This window comes from Nipponia nippon, unplaced genomic scaffold, assembly GCF_047370975.1.
Source record: "Nipponia nippon isolate SJK-2023a ecotype South Korea unplaced genomic scaffold, ASM4737097v1 scaffold_13, whole genome shotgun sequence".
Lineage (NCBI taxonomy): Eukaryota > Metazoa > Chordata > Aves > Pelecaniformes > Threskiornithidae > Nipponia > Nipponia nippon.
This window is the reverse complement of record NW_028262324.1, coordinates 11,928,918-11,953,520: the sequence shown is the minus strand read 5'-3', so window position 1 is coordinate 11,953,520 and position 24,603 is coordinate 11,928,918. Positions and strand designations below refer to the sequence as shown.

Here is a 24,603-nt window from a genome sequence, read left to right as displayed (position 1 = left end):
ATAGTTTTCACAGAGACTCATTATATTAGTGTTTTACATAAGAAGGATAAAAGTTACCAAATGAGAAGAGCAGCCATTTCAGAAACTATAAATAATTCTATTTAAAAAAAAAAATCAAATCCTAAAAAAGTTATTGGAAAACCATAAATATCTTTTACCCTCTACAGCAGCTACTATAGAACTAGAAGAAACCTGTAACACGCTGTAGCTAACTCTGCTTCAATTCAGAATAGGAATCGTATAAAACAACATCTCTAGAGAAATGCCCGGCCAAAGGAAACACAAAGGGATTGAAAAAATAAATCTGAGGAAATTAAAAAAGTAGATTTTTTTATTATTATTATTTCAAAACAATTTCTACAAACTTTATATAAACGTTAGGTTATTTTCTTTAAAATTTTGTTATAAAAAAATCCTACAGGCAATCCTTAAAAAAAGGTAAGAGACTGAAGGCAAGGAAAGGGTGTCATCATAGCCAACGAAAACTGGCTGGCCTGATTTCGTGGACTCATGACCCTTGCCTGGGGCCGACAGGAAGAGACAGAAGTCTCCCGGGGAAGACATTCCCATAGGCTCCTTGTGGCATTCAGGGATTTTGAGCCCCTATGGGCCTTTTACTCCCTGATAAGGCAACATTATCTGTAGTGTAAGAGATTCATAAATAGTTCTGCACAAAAATGCTTCACATCAACAGCCTGCTGCAAGACATCTATTAGCAAGGTTTACAAAAAAGCCATCTTCTATAGAAGCAGCCAATCTGAGCACGGCACACTGGATGCAAACACATGGTGTTTGCTTCCATACAGTCTGCTTTGTGTTTATATACCCTCTATAAAACCAAGCAGAAAATTTGGCATCTTTATTCTTTTTACACTAGCTTTAGAAAAAAAAAAAAATACACTGAGGGTTTTTTTTTCAGACTCTTTGTATTTCATTGGGCCCTTGTTAGCTGAGCGGGATGGGAAGGGTCACGTAGGAAGTTTGTTTTTTCTCAAAGTCGCTTTGAAATTCAATCCAAAAAGAGCATTTGTTCAGCACATCTCGTCTGAGGGCACGGTGTTGCCATACAGTCTGTTTGTCCCTTGATGGGCTCAAGGTGCTGCTCAGCTTTAAGCATAGAACTCATTTGTAGGGGCTTTCTTGTAGATCGGTTTCTTCCCAAGGTCGTAACTGCCTTCGTCCTTTTTCTTCATGCGATAGACTAAGAGGAGGATCAGGAAGACAGCGAACAGGAGGCCCACCGCCCCTCCTGCAATGAGAGCTGGGGAGGGAAAAAGAGCATGGAATAAGTCCAAACTCCTGGACAACTCCAAACCATCAGCTACATCTCAAAATCTGCTCCAAGAGTACCAGCCCCCAGAACTGCCTCCAGAGTCAGTGCTGTCCCTGTGCCTGTCATCATGTGCGCTGGCATTTTCAGCAACAGCAGATGTTATTGGAAAAGGCCAGAAATTGCTTTCAGTCCAACCATAGAATAATCACAGGTTCCACATTAACCAGTTTGCGTTAATCTTCCAGTTTAGTGCAAGAAAGAAATTTTGACAAAAAGACATTCTCCCTGCGTGGAGACAAAACAAGAAAACCCACCCAAAAGCGCCCCACCACAACCCACAAGCAGCGTCAACTCCAGGAAAATGGTATAGTTCCAATTTGAATGCTTTGTTAACCACCTGTGTGAGCACGCTCTGGGGACACTCTATTTCAATTAAGCAGAACATCCCACCACCACCACCACTTCCCTCCAAAAAACCACCAAAAAAACCACAAACCCACAAAAAAACAAAGATTTTCTCTCTCCTCACACCAAGGGTGGCCACAAGACTTCAGTGAAGTTTATCCTTTGCTGTGATGCCTACTCATTGCACTAAATCAGCTTCTTTGTTAGGTGGCTTTGTAATCCACTCTTCCAGTCACTCCTCCGACTGGAAGGATGGCTGCAGATCGGCAAGATGTGCTGAGGTTTGTACTCAGACCATCAGGCCAAGACAGATCTGTCCCACATGCTGAAGGGAAGCCAGACACTTGGTTTTGCTCTAGATGGAGGTGCTTAGATTCATAACAGTTGACTAGGTGTTCAAATCCCTTAGAGGGGTTGTTTGGTTCCTGGCAAGGCTCAGAAAAGGCAGGACTTGGGCAGAGGTTAGAAGGAAAACATCCGCATTTGATATGAAAGTCTATGATGCCATTGATTTATGGCTAGATACGCCTCTTGTTGAGGTAGTATCGGGGTGCAGAGCAGCTGCCACATGACTCGTGTGGCGCTTACGTCCAACAGTCAGCTGGCAGGCTCAAAACCAAGCTGTTTACCCCAGCAAGGCAAGCAGTAGGCTCTTCTGCTGTTTAAGGACTAGAAGGCAGAAGTGACCCTGCTACAGGCAGTCACAGAGGGAATGCATCTCACTCCCCTTGTCAGCAGGAACTGCTCCCCAGAGAAACAGGGAACAATAGAAGCCATTTAGATTTACAATACTAATGATTTATCAGGACAAGGTGAAGTATTACCTGTAAGGACTTCTGTTCTTTCAAAGATGCTGCTGTTGGCTGTGCTTGCCATGGAGATCTTGTTGGACAGGTTCTCTTCAACAGGTACAGCTTGGTCTGGAATTATTTCATTGTCCACCACTGTGTTTTTCTTCTCATCTTCTATCTTTCTCTCAGTATCTCCAGGGATATAGTTGTCAGATATCTACAGAATATAGACAAACCGCACCCATCAGTAAGCAGCACTCAGCCTACCTACAACTGAAAGTAGGAGGGTGTGCAGGGAAAAGAAAGTTTGCTTAGTGCATTACGAGTACACTGTTCCTGCTCATGCAGGTAGATTCATCTTGATGCCATGTCTCGCAGGGGGGAAGGGTATTCAGAAAGCTTCACAGACAGACCAGAGTAGCTATGTGTTGCTTAAAACATGCACAGGCAATACCTACCACAGGAGTATCCATGGTGGTCAGATATATGGCATCTTCAGAGTCTGAGTAGTCTGCGCGGGGGGGAGAAAAATAGAAGAGGACACTAAGTTTTTCTCTCATTACATGCCATTTTTCCAGAATTCAGACACTTCCCGCAATACCAGTAGCTGCAGACAAACTAGGACTCTTGTTCTCTGATGACTACAGTTCCCTCTTATCTACTAGTACTTTCGCCATTTAATGGCTTTGATTGCACAAGACCATGAGATGTAATCTTAAGACCAACACCTCTCGCATGGGAGGGGTCTTCAGCCGGATCCATTGGCCCCTGCTGCAGATTATCAGGAGCTGCCCTGCAAAGCAGGTCTGCTATAGCTTGCTAAACTAATGCCAGTGGAGGGCAACGCTCTCACCACCCACACCTAAAGGATAGTTCGCCAACTCTCTAGTTACCAGATCTGCCCAGACATGTCAGGCACCGATTTCAGCACTTGTTCTTTCCCTTTTAGAGAACAAATGTTCACATAAAGGGGACACGGAGCTACAGAAACTGGTTTGGGTAGGGAGCTTTGCATGTCAGAGTTCACCTGAACACCAGTTAGTCCTTTACCTTGTTTGGCCTCAGCTGAGATACTAACTTTAAGTCTTTTAACATTGCCTAAACAATAGATTATTTTTAAAAAATTATTATTATTTTTAAGTTTCTCAGAAGTTCTTTGGAGTTCAACAGGAAAGAGATCCAGCCAGTGCAATGCCTTTTCACTTGCAGTGAGGCAAGCTTGGCTGGACTCCATCTGTCCTCCCCAAGTGATTCAACATCACGGTACAAACACTTTCACTGCTCTCATCCATGAGTGTCTATGATTCACAAGGCTTTCTCATCTCCACCTGACACTGTAGTTCCCTCTGGAGCTCTGGCTGTGCATTTAGCCCATCCATCACTCATGGGCTGGTGCCAGAAGAAATTTCACAGCATCAACTGAGGGAGATCCATTTCCCCCCTTCCCTGCTTACCTCCAGACCCAGATGCCTCATCTATGTCCAACCCATCAGAAGTAAAGTGAGGCCTGAATTCGCCAATGTCTTCATCGTCTGGCAAGTCTCCGGAGGCAGGGTAGCCAAGCCATCGGGCATCCATGGTCTCGGTTTCTCTCACCTGTAAACAGGGGTGGAGAAGTGTTAAGCATCAGGCAACTCCTCAGAAGCATTTCATAGACGGTCAGGAGTTCAGAGCCTGTGCTGTCACTTCCATCAGATGAACATTAAATGCTGAACTTCCTCTCCACCAAAAGCATTATCTTCATCAGCCTGGAAACAGCTGAATTCCCCTAGAATTTCTCAGAACAGAAGTGAGAGCCAGCCTGGGAGGGGAATTTCCTGAGGGCTCCAGATTCAGGAGGTTCACTTGAACCCACAGGGTGAAAATAACACAACGGGATCTGGGTCAGGAGTTTGTAGCAAAAGTATTTGGAAAAGCAATACCTTCAGTTTGTGATAAGGGGGGATTTGGAAGGACTTGCTATTCCCAGAGGAAAAGCCTGGCACCTATAGGTCAGCTTTTTGCATAGCACCGAAGCCTCACACCAAGGCAATTCGTTGCTTCTTGTATCGAGAACAAACCTATTTTATCACCCAAGGGTTAAAAACTGGTCTGTCAGTTCAGCTGAATTGCAGTGCAATATAATGTGACGTTCAAGAGCACTTGTTATCAATAATGACTTGCCTGAAGGAAGAGCTTCCCCTGCCTCACCTCTTAAATTGCACATAAACAAACAACTCTGTAAAATGAAGTCCTGATCCTATGGCCCGATGACCGCAGTTACAGACACGGGTTAGCAAAACGGCAGAAGGGCTTCCCAGAGAAGCAGCTGTTTGGCCACAATGACAATTTCCACACCAGAGCTCACTTGCACATGGACCTCCAAGGAGCCACAAGCCCAAACCTCCTGCCCTCACCAGGGTTATGCGATTTCCCCAGAACTATTCCTCCTCGCCCCACAGCCCGGGGCCAGCCGCGGTGAGGGTACCGCAGGTATGAGCTCTCGGGTTGCTCAACACCAGCCCAGATTCCAGCAGCTCCAGATGCTTCCACAGCCATGAAGTCATCGCCGTGGTGGGGGACTCGACCTGCAGGTGGATGGGTCCCATAGCTAGGGGCTAAACTGTCAACATTTTTCCATGCTGTCCCCACAGAAGGACTGGGAACATGTTCCCTGGGTGTCTCCTAGAACTTGGGCTCAAGTCCTGAAGGTTTAACTACCCAGGAGAGCATTTTTAATGCGCTCCACAGTCCTGCACATCCGAGGGCTCTTCTTAATGTACAGGTTTACCACGAGCTACAGCCTCACAGGGGGTGAGGATCAGAGACCTGCAGGGACAGTTAAAGCTGGGTGGTACCACCTGAGCCCCAGCGCTTGCTGCTTCATCAGGGCAGCATCGAGACCCTGAGCAGCTGGCATCAACCCTCCTGCTCACCCGGCCTGGCATGGCCTATCCTACAGCCCAGTGGTGACACCAAGTGACAAATCACAGCCGCTATCCATCTCACAAGTGAAGGCCAACCATCAGCCACAAGCTGTGCGTCAGCTTCCTCTGGCCCACAGCCCCAGCCCTGCTTCCAGCCCAGATTTCCCTGCCCATTAGCATATTGGTTTTGCCACGAACAAGGCCTTGTGGTCAGGACAAGATGTTTCTCATTTTGCAAAAGGAGCAGTGGCTACTAGATGTGCTTTTCATTAGCTTATTGAGGCATCTTTGGTTTCCCCAGCAACTCTGCTGAGTTGAAATGAGCAGCCTAGAGGGCATGAAGTGCTGAGGCCAGCTCTCCTCCCAGACCCCCTGTCTCCACTCTGTCCGAGCCTGGCACTAGGGTGATGGGAAGGGGGCTGGGGAGGAAGGCCAGCTGGGAAGAAATCACCTCCCAGCCTGGAACCAGGCGTTCCTAACGTTATGGATCACTCGCTCCAAGGCAAATTCATTTCAAGATATGTGAAACCCAGCCAAAGCCAGACCTGCAATGGAAACTGCTGCCAGCACGCAGTAGCTGTTCCCGTGAGAGCTTCTGGCCATTCCATCAAGGGGCAGGAAGAGCCCGATTCCCGCCTGCCCGAGCCAGGGCACCCGCGCTGGGGAGCACGTTTGCTGCAGATCCGTATAACCCGGCTGCCATGCCAGGGCAGATCAATGTTGGCAAGAGCGCTCCGCTGAGCCGCACCCCTGTGCCAGCTCACGCCATGCTTCACTATGAATCACAGCCAGCTAATGTCCTAACGAGGGTGGCTCAAGAAAAAACGCATTTAGGCCACTGAGTGGCTGGACAGCAGGCTGGCCTTCCCAGGTCAGCCTAGCCGTGAGCAAAGCCGTGGCAGACAGCCACCGTGATTAGTACATACTGTGCAATGCACCAGGTTTGGCTATCGGAAAACACTATTTAAATCGGGACAGACAGTGTTTACAAGCCAGAGGACATACATAACAAGGAAATTACTGACTCACAAGCACAAATAAGATTATATGGGAGCGTTCCCTGAACTCACTCTTCATCATCCTCTTGAGCAAGGACAGGGAAATTCCTGGAAGCCACAAGAGCTTCTCAAACCATACAGGAAACTTTTCTTGTGGGCAGTGAGCCTCACTTTACAGATTCATCTGTCGGGGAAGTTAGAGGGCTGCTGGGCACCTCCATACTTACCCTCCAGGTTTCAAGACATGCTTTCCCAGGGAGCAGGCTCCTCCTGGGAGCTGGGGCACAGGCAGCCCAGGAAGAGTTAACACTGGAGTGCCGTGCTCCAAGGGCAGGTCTGGAGCAGGCACATTCCTTGCATACGCACCTGGGAGAGGGCACACAGGCACTTTCACAGACTTAAAAAAGCAAGGGCTGCGGGCTTCCCAAGTGCCACATAAAGAGCTCCTTGGAGAATTGCTAAAAAAGTGCATCCCTTTCCAAGAGGATTCAGTCCTCCCTACAACTCCAGCACCAGGTGAAGAGGCACCACGGAAGGTGCCTGTGCTTCATCTCAGCTGGCAGGATGCAGCCAAGAGGAAAAAGCTATGAGACTGCTGCAGGACGATGGCCAGCCCTTGCCAAGTCGTCTCTGGCCGCATTCAGTTTAACACCTTCTGCAACTGCCAGCTGGAGAAGGGCACCGGCGCTTCTCCGAGTCTGCTTTCCACCACCTGTTATTCCAGCACTGGAGCCAGGCCAGGGACTTGCTGGGAGAGTCAGACTGGGCAGCTGCGCAGCCCCACCTCGCCCCGGCAGCCGAAGTCAAGCCCTACTATTAATATGCTCCTCTCCAGGAGGGGTCTGTACAGAAATCAACCCTTTCTGCAGGAGTCTAGTTCCAGGATTTCTTCCTCATGTTAAGCAGCTTTATCCCCAGTAAGCACCAAGGGGGATTAACCAACGTGCTGGGGAGCAGCAGCTTTTCCTGCCTGCCAGCAGCCAAAAAACATAAGAGTTTATTCCCTGCCAGACAACCAGCATGTCAGGCACGTGAACCATGAGCGTCATTCCTGGAAAAGCCGGGCACAGAGGTCTCATGTTTGAGCCCGAGACAGGCCGCACTACTGGATGAAGCCAGACGCTGTTTGCTAAGTTCAGGCACAGCAATCACACTCCTGGCACCCCCGGCAGGGGCTTGCAGCCCTGCTGTGCTCCATCTCTAGCCCACCCCACTCCATTTCGTGCTCCTGGGGCTTTCACTTACAGCCCCAGCATACCACTACCGCTCCTCAAAGCAAGAACCTCTATTTACTGAGAAAGCAAGCAAAGTTTCTGTCCAATGTGTGAATTTCCCCAGCCGCTGGCTAATTCTGGGAAATAACAAACCCAAGCAGCTCGCCTGCCCCAGCCCACACGTCCTCACCACAGCCTTTGCAAACCCTTTCAAAAAAACCCCAAATGATGTTTTGGGGCAGAGACAAAGTTTTCCAGACACGGAACTAGTTTTTACGGCTGGCCCTTGTCCCTGATCAAACACACCAGAGTTCATTAAAAGCTTCTTTGAAGGGTCACAGCCAGCAAGCCGCAAAGGGAGTCAGACCTGCAGAGAGCCGGGCATCCAGAGCGCAGAGAGCTCTTTATCAATTTCATAACTTTGGCGTGGAGACCCAGCACTCGCTCCTGCAACTCCCTCCCCAGCACTGTGTACATAAGTCTAGGAGTAAACAGGAGCAAGGTGAAAGTCAGCCTTTCCCAGACAAAAGCACATGGAGCTGGGCCAGCCTGGGAGGTGGCAGAGGCACAGACCGGTTAACTCTTTGTAGCCTGCAGGGACAGACATATGCAAGGGGCTCCTGGAGCTTTTGTCAGGGTCTCTGTGCTAGGGGACAGTTGAATGGATCACCTCGCAAGCAGTATTACACAAAACATCTTTCCCAGGCCTGAGCAGGTATCACCTCATGCCACCACGATGCACATCTAGATCAGCTTAACGAGAAAGGGCTCCTGGACAACGTGGGCAGCTGCCCGCACAGCCCAGCGGGGAGCCTGCTTATAAAGAGATGGTTCTCGCAAAGCCACCTCCCCAGCCCTCGTGCTGCCCTGCATCATGAACCAAAGAGCACTGGAAAGGCCCCACTGGATCCAGTGCAAGGATGCAAAGCTCTGTAAACCACCAAGCCTGAGAGCGGGGATTTCCATACAGTTCACTTCCCCCGAGCTCTTGCAGGAGCACACAAACCGGGAAGGTTTTAAAGCTCACGCAAAGCGTGCGAAGGAGCAGGGGTCAAGAGCTGAGCTCACCCCCTCGAAGCACGCCAGCCCCCCGAAACCAGGAAAGCGGAGGAGCCACGCTGGAAACGGGGCGGCTCAGATCGGTGCAAGTCACCCAAACAGAGCTGACCTCCAAGGGAAGGAGGCACGCAGCGAGGTAACCGGCAAAGACAGCTCTATCTTCCCATCTTAGTAAGCATTAAAAGTAAAGTTATTAGAAGCGACACGAGCTTCCGGCAGAGGCAGCTCCTGCCAGACTAGGAAGGGAAGGGTCTGTATTTCCACCTCTGCCAAACCACCCTTTACTCCCTCCCCTCCCTCCATGCTCCAGCTCTGTGCAGGGGGAAAAAAAAAAAATAAATAAAAACCCCAACAAAAGTCACTTTTGTCCTGAGAGAAAAGCAAATCCAGGTCACACCTAACTCCTTCAACACATCAGCTGCAGGAAAAAAAAAAAAATCCACTTGTGCTAACTCCTTGTGCTCATGCTTGCAGGGTACCATTTTACCTCTCTCTCGTCCTGGTCAGTCTGTCCCACGTAATTCGCAGCACACACGGCCCGCACTGGCCTCTGTGCCAAGGAGCAGGATTTAAGCAGCTCCCATCCAGGCACGTGTGTGTGTTCAGTTGCACGACAGGCTCACCCTGAGCCTTCCAGACACAATTAAATACTACCGTGCCTTTGCTCAACACTTTTCTAGCAATCCTAGAGCAGGACCACAGGTAGAGTGGCTTTGGGCAAAGCCAGCCTTGCCCGTCCCCTCTCCGAGGGCCACTGTACAGGTACACTCCCATCACAGTGAGCTACAAAGGTAAATCCATAACGTCGCTGAGGACCAAGGGGGAAATCAGAGACAGAAGCACAGACCAGGGCTTGCAGGCAGCTCCTGGCTGGCAGCAGGGGATAGCACTGCATCTCCAGTACCCCAGGACCAGTTACTGCGTGCTCTCTCTTTGTGCCTCTTATCAAAGAGGGAAAAAATATATTTATTTTTTGAATTGTGCTTGGTAATACAGGCAAGGAGGAGTGTCTGGCTTAATAATATAGAGTAAGACCGCCACGAAGGCTGACGAACTGTTCGGCTGGCAAAAGCGTCACTCATTACCCGTCTCCCTGCAGCCACATAACCAGTCCCGTGTGCTCACGTCCTCCGCGGGGGCAGGCGCAGCGAGGCACGTCCAGCACTAATGCAGCCTCACGTCCAGCACTAATGCAGCTCCCCCACTCGCCCCAGCTCCCCGTGTGATTCTTTAAGCCGTGTCACCGCAAGCAGCTCTCCTGGGGGCTCATGCGGCAGCGGAGGCATAACCCCCGTGACAATTACACCGTAATCCCGGGCTCTGGAGAGCAACCCGCTGTCACGGGTGCCTCCCCTACAGCAGGGATGAATCCTCCTGGGCTCTGCTTGCTGAAAATAGGCTTTCCTGCACTTACAAAGTCAAACCTCAGTTACCTTTTAACTCACGTGCATTTGCTTACACACAGCCTGCTCTCTTCAGACCGCACCATACGCGCGTGCCTTTCAGGCCTTGCCATAGAAGCAAGCAGGAGGAGGACAGAGAGGTTACAAAGGAATGAATTCTTGTTTAACTGCTCTTGCCTGATTCTCAACCAAGAGCAAAGCCATAAAGGTTGAGTCCTTTGCCAGACAGGCACATTCGGGGATCCCTTTACTGCAATGGTGGCAAAATAGCTGCTCTAAATACTCAATGCCCACCTCCAGAGACCTACAGAGCCCGAGCGAAGGAGATGACTGCTTCCCCCCTCCAGCTAGAGGAGATAAAGCTCAGCAGGCAGTTGCAGATGGCTGTGTGTCAATCACTTGCCCTGAAGCAAATAAAGATAAGATTCAGAGGAAAACTGCAGGAGGGGAAAGCAGCTCTCATGTGACTGAGGAGGAAAACAACTGCGGCAGAGCCATTCCCCCCCCCCCCCCCCCAGGTTCTCCCAGTCATGGGCAGCAATACACACCTAGTTCATAAAGAGATTATATTTTTATGGTAGTTATAAACCTGATCATAGGTATTTCATACATTTCACTACCCAGGGCTCAGCTCTGAAGTTGGAGAAATCTATTCAACCTTAAAAAAAAAAAAAAAAAAAAAAGACTCAGTTTTTCCAGCTCACAACTCACTCTGAGTTGCCCCACTCTATACCAGGAGGCTCCGACTGCAACCCTGTCTGTGGAAGGAAAAAAAAAGGATATAAAGGCCCCAGCAAAGCAGCTTTTCCATCAGGATGATTTCTCATGCTGATACTTCATGCCTGAGATATTTCATATATCATATTTCCCCCTCACGCGGGGGAGAAGCCTGCCCTCACTGCCCTTTCCTAGAAGACAGCTACACCCCAATATTTCCCTGGACACGCACACAAGAAGAATTTCCACTGGGTAAGAAACACATGATGTGCATTTTGGGGATCTTTATGCTACCTCATGCCGGAGCGTTAGCAAAATTAAGCCAGGCAGACACCCAACTTCAAAGGGTGCCTTTCCTAGCTGCCTCACCATACAGCTAATCTCAGCTTGTTTGTACAGTCAAGATTCCCAATGCTGCACCCTACAAATGCTTCCCCTCCCACAATCCATTTTAATCTAATCAGAAGTACTAGCCCAAAGATTTAGGCTTAGCCCAGGCAGTTGAGCTCTGCCAGCACTGTTATGCTATTTAGAGTTTCGCTCTGTTGGCAAAACGACCAGCAAAAATTGTAGCAGAGGAAGTTACCAGCGTGAAAGCACTTGAGACGGAGTATCTGCGCAGCTCCGCTATCAGGCTACACCCGTGTAAGCGTTTATACAAACAAACATTTCAAGAGCAGGGATTTTCCTAGTTAGCTACAGCAGCAGAGGCTGGGGTTTTGGTGTGTGGGGTTTTTTTGTTTTGTTTTGTTTTTTAATAGAGACATTCCCAACTTGTGCAGAGGTTGCCTTGGCTTGGGCCCGGAAAGCAGCAGACGGGGGATAACGCAGCTGTACTTTGGGAAACCTGTCACTCCCGGGCGCGTTCTCCTCTCTCGGAGAGCTCTGGACTCCTGGCCAGGCTTCCTCCCCTCTCCAAGCAGGGGGCGAGCAGCTGGCAGCAGTTTTCCAGCACTCCCTGACCACATCTCGGCACCGTCGCAGCCAGGAGCAGAGGGACCCAGCTATTGTTTTGGTCACTCCTTCCTTGGCTCTGCAAAGCCTGCGCTCGGCTGGACTAGCAAGTCATTTAGTAACCAACGCGCAGGACCAGCGCCTCATACTCAGCCTCGGGAAATTTAGAATTAGCGCCAAGAACAGCCCGCACATAAACAGTCTCCTGCAAGATCCTGGCTCCAGAGTCTGCGCCACTGCACACTGTGGATTTGCAATAAATATTTATCTTGCTGGGGAACAGAGTCTTCCAAGCAAAAGCTCCTGACATCAGTGAGGACTGTACTTCCATTTGGGGGAAAGTAGAAGTTTCCCTATTTTTAAAGGGGGACACTAGCCCACAAAAGAAGCTTCTGCCACCCTCCTAGCACCACGCTGGCCAGGGTCCGTCCCTCCACCTATGGGTCCCACTCCTCTCCAGGCCAGCGTGGCAGCACCCCATCGCGGCAGCACCCCATCGCGCCAGGCACGCTCCCCTCAGTCACCTCGCCTTATGCGCCCAGATTTCTGGCTATGGTGCCATGCAGGCCATTCCGGTGCAAGTCCAATGACTTTCACTGTCATTAATGCAAGTTAACATTTCTTTTTATTGCTATAGTTCGACTGTAATGGCAGCAGGCAGGGTTAGCCTCGCAGCAAGGTAAACGGGGCAAGGCCCCAGTGCTTTGTATTCAAGTTTTACAGCAGACAGCAGCACAGTTTTAGCTGAACTGTGGTGGAGACACCTCTTCCCCTTCGGCAGCTAAGGCAGAGCAACAACAGAAGAGACAAATCCTTCCCATGGCAGGCTTTGCTTTCCCTGACAGCGTGCAATTTGTTTAAGCAAGCTTTGTTTTTGCTTGACATGACACTAGCTGCTTGGGTAACAGTGCTACGGGTCTCCCAGTCTCCCTTCCTGCCCCGAGGAGTGTCTCTCTCAGATTTTAATTAACTGAGATTTTAATTAACGGCTTTGATTTTTAAGTTATCCCAATAATTTGTCTAACAACAGCCTCTTGGCATTTTATAAGCAGAGTCTCAGTCTCAAAGGATTTAAGGATAAAACTGACAAGAGGCCATATTTCCAGCAAAAATACGACTTTTACAAGAAGTGTATTTTTGAAGTCAGCCAGCCTTCAGAAATTGAGAGGGACGCAACTACATCTTGCATGTTTTCCCCTCCTACGCTAACATTTTCTCCAGATTCAGGATTAAGTATTTAACTCCCTCTTTTGAGACTTTCTGCTCCTTTAGCTTGCTTTGAACACTTTCAGTCATTTCAGACAGTACTGCAGCTTCCCTCTCTCCCCCATGCAACTCTCATTTCCAACTGGATCTGTCTGAAAACGCAGCAACCACAGAACTGCCACAGCAAGTTAGAGGCTGCTCAAGACAAGGACATTTTCTGATCTGCCTTTGCCAACACCAACTCAGCTACTGGCAGCAGTCGTATGACAGAGCCTGATAGCTTTTTGCCCACCGTAGCCACAACCCAAGGCAGACTAGACAAGAGGCAGCAGCGAAGGCACTCGGTGACGAGGGCAGCACAGACCGTCGGCCAAGCAGCACCAGCTTTGCTTGTCACCCCTTTTCTAACCCCATAAGACGAGATCCACCTCTGTGCTGCAGCGCCTCGGATGTCTGAGTCATAGCTTTGGGTAAGGGGCAAGGGCCATTACTCAGGGGGTGACAGCAGAGTCTCAGGGAGCTGGGAGGCCAGGGAGTGCCAGAAACTCTGAGTCAGAGCATGGCTGCTGGGAGTCAGGGCTGACGGTGATACACAGCAGAGCTGGGCAGAGGCAGCAGCATTTACTGGACAACCATTCAGGCACATGCTTAAAGACAAAAAAAAAAGTCTGAACTAATCTAGAAGTGCAGCCCTAACAGCTCATTAACATAGGATCTTTTATAGCCCCTCAGAGCAGTAGCTTATTACAAGTTAAAACTCTTTAACTAGGCTGCCCTGTCTATTCAGAGCCACCAAGCCCAGTCTCATCACAAGAGTCTCATTCTAGCGCAAATCATTTGAATCCTTAATCTAAAGCATTTGCATTCCACCGAGTCTCAAACAAACAGCCACACATGCTCTGCAAGAGCAGCCTGGAGGTCAGGCGTACGCAGGGTTTGTCCCCACAGGTTTTGTAGTGCTTCAACTACATTAGCTTCTAGTTTGAGGCTGCAAAAGCAGCACAACCCTGCTGTTGTTACAGGGCATAAAGGAACAAGCTGTACTGAGTGGAGGGGGAGAATGCAGCTGCAAGGATCTAAGAGCAGGCTGAAGAGGATAAATGTTAACTCAAGAGCAAGGAAGTGTTTTGAAAGATGGACACTGTTTTGTCTAGCTGGAAGTGATAGCTGAGGAGTTTTGCGGGATCAGCAAGCCACAATAACTTAATCAAGTAATCTTATGAGTCATCTTAAGTCATTTACATTGCAGACCATAGAACCACAGTTATCATGCCGCCTTTGTTGATAAAGTCACTACCACTGAATTTAAAAAAAAAAAGTTAGTTTTAAAGACGAAGCCCATCAATCCACCCATTTGAGGGGAAACAACACACTCAAAATGCAACACAACCTGGTGTTAATTTACAGCCAGCCAAGTGGGTTCAAGCAGCCAGCACATTTTCAACAGAGCATTTACCAGCACGAGGAGTCGGAGAGAAGGGAAAAGTAGCTGCGGTTGTGCTGAAGTCTGCATGCCAAGCAGCCAGCTAGCTTACCTCCTCTCCATCAGCACTCTGACGGTCAAGTTAGCAGTTTCCAGCTTCGTGGTGGAAGTGGGACACAAGTGTGTCAGGAAGGCAGTGAGCCACCACAGGAAAACCATGGCAAGGTCGCATCAGGCTCCACTTCAGGCATTTTGAGAAGAGCAGCAAATGGCCTCCCCACCCCAACCATTCAGACAGCTCAAGGCAATAGCAAAGCCATTAACAGAGGCTTGGATGGGAGGGGAGAGGGGAAGACACATAGGAGAAAACATTGTCATGGTTGTTGGACTAGATATAGGCCTCTGCAGGACATCGAAGTGCCAAGGCCTTGAGAGACAACAGCAGGAGGGGCAGGAAAGAGAGCAATCACTTTGGCCAACAGCCTCAGCTTCCTAGAGTGAATGAGTCTCTGGTATCCCGAGTCTGAAAAGTACCAAGTTCAGCCCCGATTTGCCTCTTGCGTAAACTGTTTGGAAAACTCCAAACCACAAGAAAGTGCTCTCCAGCATGGGAGCTAGCAGGCACTTGGGACAGACGAGAACTGGGCAGCAGCGCCAAGAACTGTGGGGGTGACGGCTCCCACCCGCGTGGGTACCTCCACGTCTAGTGTGGACACGGTGCTGGGCTGCAGTGACCGCACACCCCTGGACTCCCACCCCAGGAGCTGTGCATGCAGTTCGACAAGGTACCAGGTGCTAGAGAGGCTATTTCTTTCTATATGTTCCAGGCTTTTCATCCCGACAGCCAGCTCTAGGTTCGGCTACCAGAAGTCATGGGCTCCTTCCCTTCAGGACTAAGGGACATCGCCTTAGACACTGTAATTTTGCTGCTCTGTGTTTTAGGGACGCTGAAGCAAAGCAAGGATTTGCTCTAGATGTTCAGCTGCCCCATGAGTTTGCCAAGTCAGGAGGTAAAAGAAAGTAAAACGTGCAGATAGCAATGTCTTGATTTGATTGGGAGGGACAGATGAGAAACTGGGCAAAGAGCAGAAAGAACAGGCCTCGGGGATCAATGGCAGCAGGACAAGCCAAACCGGTTTTAACATTAATAATGCTGCACTACTTTCCAAACACAGCTATCATCAACAAGACACCAGCTTTGCCAATCAGGAGGCCTCAAAGCATGATTGCTTTAAACCAGCAAACAGAGCTCACAAACAGCACGCAGCCTTCCCCCCCCCCCCCCCCCCCCGCCCCGAGCAATCCTCGGCCAGCAGCTTCTGGGGTGGATTTCTGCTTGTCTACACCACTGAGGACACACATACACGATATGGTGCTGCACAGAAGCTTTTTCTGCTTACTTCATGGCAGAAAAGTAGGACTGCTGCAACAAGCTTACAGCCCATTAGGGCTGTTAGGGCTCCGCTGAGCTCCGGGCACTCAGAGCCCTCTTGCAGCTCAACGGCAGGAGCAGCCCAAGCCTGCAGCAGGCAGACACCTCCGCGGCAGGGGAATACCCCCTGCTTCCCTCCTCTGCTGCCAGGGGCACTTTGAGATGCTACAAGCGCAGGGAGAGCCCAACAATGCTACTCTGCCCAAGCAAGGCAGACCTCAAGGCCTTCATCAACCCCACTGATCCCCTGTCTTGGCTGCACTGGTTTCTGCCCATCCCCAGCTGCAGGCCCCTAAAGCATCTTCTGCAGGAGCTCTGTCCTCACACAGCGCAAGCAGAGGGGAGCAGCCTTTGCTTTCTGAAACACTCGACCAGAGAGGACCGGGGGGACACCAGGAGATGTCAGGCTTCGGCTCGAACCCCCCTACACCCCACGGGAACCAGATGATGTTCTCACACAAAGATGCTGGGCTGTTGTAACACAACCCACCCACAGCCTAAGCACCGACGTCACACTTCGGCACTTCAGTAATATTCCCCACCCTCTTACACATCCAAGATTGCTTCACATGGAGAAATCCCATCTACACCAGAAAGCCATGCAAGGGGAAAGGAGCCAAGGCATTTTTGTTTGTACAGGCTTGGGGAAATATTCAAGCACCGAATCACTCTCAAAACCCGTGCTCTTACATAAGCACAAGAAATACAATCCCTGTCTTGTTAAGAAAGAGCTACCTGTCTTCACCCTGCCCGCACAGAAAAACTAAGAGCCACATGCTGTGCAGCCCTGCACGTTTTGGCAGTGCTATTAAAAAAAAATAATAATATGGGAGGAGTGCCAGCAGAACTCTCCCAAACAGTATGTCATCGTCTCCTCCCCAGCAGCCTCTAACCCAAACAATTTGTTTGGATAAGGCTTTATAGTAGGCCAGTGTTACTTCTCAAGCACACACTCTATCTTAGGTAGCTTAAAAGATACAGACAAATACTCCATACAAGTTCTATATAAGGATTTACAGAATATATCTGTGCAAAATTTGTTGTTTTTGCAGAAATCCGATGCTTGCAGACCACTCAATTCCCCAGGGACACCAAGTTGCATTTCATACCAAACATGGGCAATGCAACTTCCAGATGCTGCCTGCCCCAAAGGTTTGCCCTACTAGTTTGGGCCAGTTCTCAAACGAGCAATTCACGTGCTTAATAGCAGGGATTAAGACACCAGATTAGAGCAAAGTGGATTTGGGCTGGTTGGTCTTAGCAGAGAGTAGCTGTCAATTACTACAGATGCTCTCTGTGGAACAGTTTTCTACTCTACCACCAGCAACCCCCCAACCCTGTGTCCCTAGTAGAGAGCAACCGAGCAGCAGAGCCTTATCAGTTCCCATCTGCCCACCCAGCCTTCAGTCCAGAATGAAGCCATGTGGATGATTAAACCTAGTTTTGAGAACCCCTGATCTCCTGCAGTTACCTTAATCTCAGCAGCTCTTTCAGACTAGCAGAGGAATTTGCCCTGACTGCACCATCAGCAAGATGGACATACACACAAACAAACAAACAGCAGGGAAGGCAGAACCCCGAAATCTCTGCTTCACCACAAAGATCCCACGTGTGCCCGGCTTGAAGCATCCAAACCGTTTCACCTTATTATATATTTAAGAGACTCTTAAACGGTAATGAATCGTTTTCCACTCCCATGTGGGAGCGAGGAAGGTTTGATACACATAGAAGGACACCAGGTACCAGCACAACCAAACTCAGGTAAGCTCGGAAAGCCTACCCAGGCACTGTATTGCATTGCATGTATCTAACCCACCGCACGTTCACAGCAAAAGAGGGATTAAAGGACTGAAGTCCATGACCAGCAGTTGGAGATCAAAGCTGCAATGGAGAGCAATTCATTTCCATCACATACCCTTGTACCCTGCACTGCTCTAATCCCACCAGCCCTGATTACCGAAGAGCAGGACGAGGCTCACCCGTGCGCCGCGGGGAGAAGGGGATACCTGAGGAGCGGCACAGCCACCGGGGCAGGTAGTGACCGGGCGAGGGGGCCACCCGGGGCACGGCCGGGCCAGGACACCGCTGCTTTGGCATCAGCCGGAGGAAGCAGCAGACAAGCCAGGAAGGAGGCAGCGGAACCGGAGGAAGGAATGGGAACTGCCCTGTTGCCATTAACCCATTTTGCCCCCGCTTCCCCGGAGAAGGACACACGGCGAGGGGCAGACCCCCGGGCGGGCAGCGGTGGCATTAGCCCTCAGGCTAGTGGCGAGCGGGACCTGCCGCAAGCGCACCCCCGTCCGAGAGCCGTGCCGAGCCCCACGGCCCGGCGAGGCGGGGAGCAGCCGGGTCGCCCACCCCCCCGGCACCAGGAGCACCCTGCCCTACCGGGGCCCGGCGGGACTCACCGACTCGGCGGCGGCGGCTTGCAGGAGGAGGCCGAGCAGCAGGGCGGCGCGGAGCACCGGCGGGACGCGGGGCAGCGACATGGCTGGGCTGGGCTGTGCCGGGCGAGGCGCGGAGAACGGCACCGTAGGAGGCACGGCGGAGCGAGCTCTGCCCGGCCCCGCCGCCGCGCTTATAGGGCCGGCGCGGCCCCGCGGGGGCGGAGCGCCCCTGCCGCCCGCCGGGAATGCCCGCGGCCCCGCCCCGCGACCCGGCACGGCGGGGGGAGCCGGGGGGCGGCCGGCTGCCCCGCACCGGTAGGGGCGGCCCCGGGCGGGCGAGCGAGCGGCCCCGGTCTCGCCTGGGAGCCCGGGCACCGGGCGGCTGGGGTGGCGGGGGAGGAGGGTGGGTGGCACCGGGACTGGGGGGCTCGGTCAGGATGGTTGCGGGAGGGCTTCGGCCCTGCCGTGAGACCCGGGGGGGGAGAAGGGGAAAGGGAAGGGGAAAAAGAGGGGGAGAAGGGGAAAGGGAAAAGAGGGGGGAAAGGGGGGAGAAGGGAGGGAGAAGGGGAAAGGGAAAAGGGGGGGGAGAAGGGGAAAGGGAAAAGGGGGGGAGAAGGGGAAAGGGAAAAGGGGGGGGGAGAAGGGGAAAGGGAAAAGGGGGGGGGAGAAGGGAAAAGGGAAAAGGGGGGGAGAAGGGAAAAGGGGGGGGAGAAGGGGAAAGGGAAAAGGGGGGGGAGAAGGGGAAAGGGAAAAGGGGGGGGAGAAGGGGAAAGGGAAAAGGGGGGGGAGAAGGGGAAAGGGAAAAGGGGGGAGAAGGGGAAAGGGAAAAGGGGGGGGAGAAAGGGGAAGGGGAAAGGGGGGGAGAAAGGGGAAGGGGAAAGGGGGGGAGAAAGGGGAAGGGGAAAGGGGGGGGAAATGGGAGGGGGAGAAGAGGAAAGGGGGGCAGCAGGCACGCAGTATCCGCTTTCGCAGCACTCCACAAGTGACAGTCTTACGTTTACAGAAAACTGAGGAGGACTTTCTGTGACTCGCAGCATGTCATCGCTGCGGTTATCGGGCAGGGCGTTACATCACAGGTTCTTGTTGGAGATGGAAAATGAAAGCGCTGGGTTTTCTCTGTAAGTGGCAAGTGCAAAAAACCCATACAGATAGAGGGGAAAAAACCCAACAGCACAGTTTAACTATGGCAGTTTTTCTTCTCTCATTAATAACCTTGCCTGATCATGAACATTTGCTTGAAAGCATCCATTTCAGCCCCTTAACAACCCGAGGTGCACCTGCAATACCATACTGGTGTGCCCTCTGCATCAGTCCCTTGTTCATACTGCAGCCACGTCAGTTTGCACTTGGCCTCTAGTTCGTACAATATAAAATATTTTCTTAACAGGGAAGCAGCGCACAGACTACAAAGCATGTGTGCCATGATGCCGTCTGCCAGGTACAGATGCAAACTCTGCTAGATCTGGTTCTCAGCCCGCTCCAGCACTACAAAGCTCTCCTGAGAGACCTTGTAGCCTTCCTCCTGTCCCACCTTAACAGGCTAACCCTCAACCCAAAAAGATCTCTAAGGGGAAGCAGCCTTTCTAACTGCCTGTTCCTTTGGGAAGAAATAGGTAGAGAGGGTGTGAGCTGAGGTCGAGAGATCTCCTCAATGTTTCTTAGGACCGTGCCTGCATAGATGACTGTTGGCAGGAGAATCTCCTGGCAGCACCACGCTGAACTGGCTGTGGAGCTGGTTGGCATAATATGAAGTGGCAAGAAGTTTAAAAAAATAAAATAAGATCTGAAGACAGCACACATCCAGGTAAGGGTAGGAACCAGCCTGGAGGAGGCTGTGACCCTCTGTGCTCAGGGCAGCGATGTGCTGCTAACCCTCTAGGTCACCTCAGCATCCAAGGCCACCAAGGACACGAGGGAGGGATCTGTGCTGCAGGCTGGATTACTACCCTTCCTTATTACCCTCGCTTCATCACACAGAGGAGCTGATGAAAGTCACTCCTGGTGCAGCTGCAGAGCCCAGCTCCAGTGAGTCTCCAGCTCTGGACACCCAGCAGAGGTGGGCAGCAGAAGACGGAGAGGAACAAGAGCACATGGGCTCAGTCGAATGTGCAAAGACTGGTCCATACCATGACAACATCTGCCAGACAGGAGACAGCCTCAGCAGCACAAGGTGGCCAGAGCACTCCACTCCTCCCTAGCCCTCTAAATGGCACCTGTATTTGTGTGTGTGTGTGGCCATGACCCCTCTACACCTCTTTCCAGGTAAAGCAGTCACCACAAAGATGCTTTCAAAACCAGCTGTCTGTATTGTGGCTACAAACACTGCTAACTTGCCTGTTAACTTCCTCTTCAAGCAAGCACAATACACCATGCTCCTCCTGGTAGTCATACCCTCAGCACACCCCCCTGACACCAAAAAGTCCCGCTGCATGGCACAGGACAGCATTTTCCCTCCTAGGGAAGTTCTGCTTTGACAGAACGGAGAGAAGCCAGTCTGCCTACCTGGCCCAGGGACCACGCACAGTGTCCATCAAAGTCACACCTGCACGTGCAATCCTTCGAGCAAACTGATAGAAATCTTGGGCTTCTAGAAACGGAAGAGAAAATCAAACTTGTCCCTAATGTATTTTCCAACCCTGAGAACAAATTTACATAACTTTACCAATGACATTTTCAAAGTGCATTGTGTAGATCCAGCTCCCTCACACACACACATACACACTTTCTGCGACTGTGTCTCAAGAGAGGAAATGCAGCCACAAAAATCATAGTATGGTTCTGTAAACCCATGACATAAAATAGCCTGCTTCATTTTGCCCTTCAAATGTCCCCTCTCAAAATGCTGACATTTTCCTCTCCCTGGAATAATGCAGAAAAATCACAGGTATATGACACTCACCGAGAGCAACAGGACAAATGGGCCCAGAGAGAAAAAATACACAACTGAAACGTACTTTTCTGAAACCTCACTACAAGTGAGAGAATCAGAAGAAAAATAAAACACACGATGAGCCACACATTTGTTCTGGGCGATGAATTCTCACATTCAAGGTGTGTCCGTTACCTTCTCCATTTAAAAATTACAGTTGGCAGAGAAATAACATAGGCTGGCCACCATTGTTCCTAACCCAGTGTTCAACACTGAACAGTTACCTAACTCTTGCATTGAAAATACAAATAAACACCTGCCAGTTCCCAATACATGACACAAACATGCTGGAAGTGGAATGGAGCGTCCAAATACAAGGCACTTGGAGGGTGAAGGAAATCACATTTTTACATGACACAAAGAAATGTCTAAATAATCTTGAGAAGGCTACAGGCAGAGCCCTTTTAGACAGTTTGAGATCATAAATGCTACTGCACTGGCCAGGAAAAGAGATTCTTCAGCCAAGCTCAGCACAGTTCCTATAGGCAGATTTTAAAACAAGCTTAGAGCAGGATTCTCAGGCACTAAGAAACCTTAAGCAGAGCTTTAAAAAAATCTCAGCTCCCTAAGTCCATTCAGGATGCTGAGCTCTTTGGAAAAACACATCTACAGACTGCATGGGTAGAGGAAGAGGAGCAACTGAAAACTCTCATCCCACATTTTGAGCTGCTTAACACCGAGTTAGTCTGGAAATGTATAATCTTAGCCTTCCTGTCCCTTTAGCAAAGGTCACCTTAGCATAAATCCTACCTGCCTGGCAAGAGGGAAACAAACCCCAGCAAAGGTCAGTTCAGATAGCACTGCCCTTTGTACACCAGCTGGTAACCAGCTGATCACCTAAATAAACAGCTTCCTGTTTTAGGCAATGATTCCTGAGGAGGAAAAACAATACCATCCTATACAGCCATTTCTTACGGAAAGAATCCCTGGCTAAATAGGGCATTCTTTTTCCACACTCCTGATAAAGAAGTGACCATGATAGTTGCATGTGATCTGGGTACATTCTCAGGGCATCTGCTATGTCCTGGGCACGTCGCCACTTCTTCTTCCACCTGCTGCTCTTCATGACACGCAGGTGTCTCGCACAAACCAGTCAGCTGGTTAAAAAAGGACATTCTAACCAGAAGCCAGGCGAGCAGCACCTAGTATGGCACCCTACAAAGCATAATCTCTGTGTTTCGACATCCTTTTCCCCTTTAACATGTGCTTTCTCCACAGCTGTCTCTGAATTTAGTTTGAACGAAAGAGGAAGAAAAGGAAAATTGAAAATGCCACTTATTTCCCCCAAAATGTTTGCTTTCCAGGTCCACTTTAAACCCTTCCCACAGAGCAGGAATGTGGGGCAAGGGTCCCCAAGGGAAGAACACAGTCCCCTTAGCTGGAGCAGCCTGGAGAGGAGGGAGAGCTGAATTCAGGAGCGCAGACGAGCAGACGTGACCATGCAACATGCCATCGCGAAGTCAGCCTGGAAATGAATTTATGAACCGGGCTGCAGCTGACTCACAGCACGAATGTCTTTGCGCCACAGCACTTCACTGCATCTGTGCTGGTGCGCTGCCCGCAGAAGGCGGGAGGGAGCCTCAACTCACACCTCTGACGTGACTGCTGCTGTGCCGATCCCTTCAATTACCGGGCAGCAACCAAGCAGGGAGGAGTCTCGAATTTGGAAGGAATTTGAGTCAGCATCTCCGAAAACACCAGGTCATATGTTGTGATCCCAGGGACTATTGAATAAATCAGAAATATTGTTGCTGATGACTTTGGCTGTGGAAAGACACCAGCAATTATACCAACAGTCCTACCAGGGCTTCTATCACACTAGCTTGGAGTTTTAGTCAGCTATGACTAAACCACCACAATTTTTGCTGGCAAAGGATAAAGTCAGTTCTATAAAGCTTGAAAAGGAAAGAGGAAAGTGAAAATTAATATCTAAGCGGTGGTTTGCATGTCTCAGAGAGCCAAACGCAGCAGATTTCAGGAAAGGAAACCAATTTCTACCAAGAGTTAACAGAGGAAGTGTTGAGTCTCGCAATTTATGCTCAGCAATGTGTTGGCAGCAGACAGCCCTGATAGGGCTGGGATTTTCCCATGTTCATTTCTGCACTGGCTAAGGCTGGTAAGCTTCTGCAGAGATAAATTCTCTGAAGGCCCAAGTTGGAACTCAGCAGCAGTGGCCCACGTCCGCCACGTGATGCCTCTGCCTTGCACAATCCTTTCTAGGAGCAGCAGGTCCGGGAACAGGGAGGAAAACGTGTCAAAGCTGCCTCGGCACAGTGACATCCACAGAACAAGGAAGGGAAAACACGCAGCAAAGCTGCATAGGGAACTTCCCATATGGGGACATGGAAAAAACGTCACGAGAGAATGTCAGAGATCATAATCTGAGTTCCTATAGCCAGAAACATTCCACACCCACGACTGATGTGAGTCTACCACCTCCCATAAAAACTGGGTTCCCCTTTTGTCCTCCTCCTCTCTTTTCCAGGTAACAAGAGCTCTGCGACAACTCCCCCGTCCACCGGAGCAGCCCGGGGGTGCCTCCTCACCTTTTTCCAGTGAAGAACTTATCTCCAAACTGCTCTGTTGTCCCATGCAGCCTTGGGGATCTTAGTATTCAGTTAGTGACAATTCTCACGTCCGAAGCTAAGCCAGCAGGACACCTTATTGAGGCCACTAAATGAGCTCCAGCACCCAAGAGCAGATGACAGAGGGGGTACGGCTGAGCGTGAGGCACTCTGGCACCTGGCCATTTCATGAGGCGCGAAGAGAAGAAACCACCACTTACCAGAAGAAACCTCCCAAAAGAAGCCAAGCCCTACACACGACCAGCCCTGCAACGGAACGGTGCTGCCAGGGCATACCGGGACTCATAACATCATCTTGGTGCCCTATGGCCTAAAGCTAAAATAAGCACAGCTGGGCAGCAGCTACCAACAGCCTTGGCACCTGCGGGAATTGGCCTAGAGATGAACGGAAACATCCCAGGAGAATCATTTCTTCTATGTTCGGTATCTGTGTCTTTTTAGCAAGGGCTGCTCAGCCAAATTATTGAATCCACTGAAACAAACCCAGCACGGTGCTGCAGAGGATGGGAAAAGCCCAAAGCCGAAAACCACAGCCCAAACCCACCGCGGACAACCTTCTCCTGTATAATAAACCAGAAACGTGCTGCGGCTTCCCGGGCACACCGCTTCCCCTCCGCGGGCCGCCCGGCCTGCACTCGAGCTGCTCAAGCGCCTCAGCCCTCGCCCGAGGCCCAGGCGCTCACCCCGAGGCCTGACAACCGCGACCACCGGCCCCGCACGGAGCCGGGCCGCCTTCACCGGCGGCCTCAGCTCCCCGAGGCCGACCTGCGGCCCGGGCGCTTACCTTGCCTGGCAGCGGCACCTCGGGGACCCCCAGCCGCGGGGCCGGTGTCGCCGCCCGCCATGTCGCGACCCGCGAGGGGGGGTGTCAGAGGGCGGGGGTCGGGGTCAGGGGAGGCAGCGCCGGGTCCTCCGCTGCGC

The 24,603-nt window shown here is 50.8% G+C and overlaps 1 protein-coding gene across 2 annotated transcripts; it reads right to left on the bottom strand.

Annotated features, from left to right (window-relative positions):
• Positions 1–303: 303 nt before the first annotated feature.
• Positions 304–24,602, bottom strand: SDC4 (syndecan 4). 2 transcript variants are annotated; one of them, XM_087749759.1, is made up of 5 exons: positions 24,467–24,602; positions 3,924–4,065; positions 2,928–2,980; positions 2,503–2,686; positions 304–1,261 (listed from the first exon to the last, which is right to left on the bottom strand). In XM_087749759.1, the coding sequence occupies exons 2-5, from the start codon at positions 4,045–4,047 to the stop codon at positions 1,110–1,112; spliced, it is 513 nt and encodes a 170-aa protein (XP_087605885.1). In that variant the 5' UTR covers positions 4,048–4,065; positions 24,467–24,602; the 3' UTR covers positions 304–1,109. The 2 variants fall into 2 exon arrangements, with proteins under 2 accessions (XP_087605885.1, XP_087605884.1); XM_087749758.1 differs by lacking the exon at positions 24,467–24,602 and adding an exon at positions 18,190–18,344.
• Between the last annotated feature and the right edge of the window lies 1 nt (position 24,603).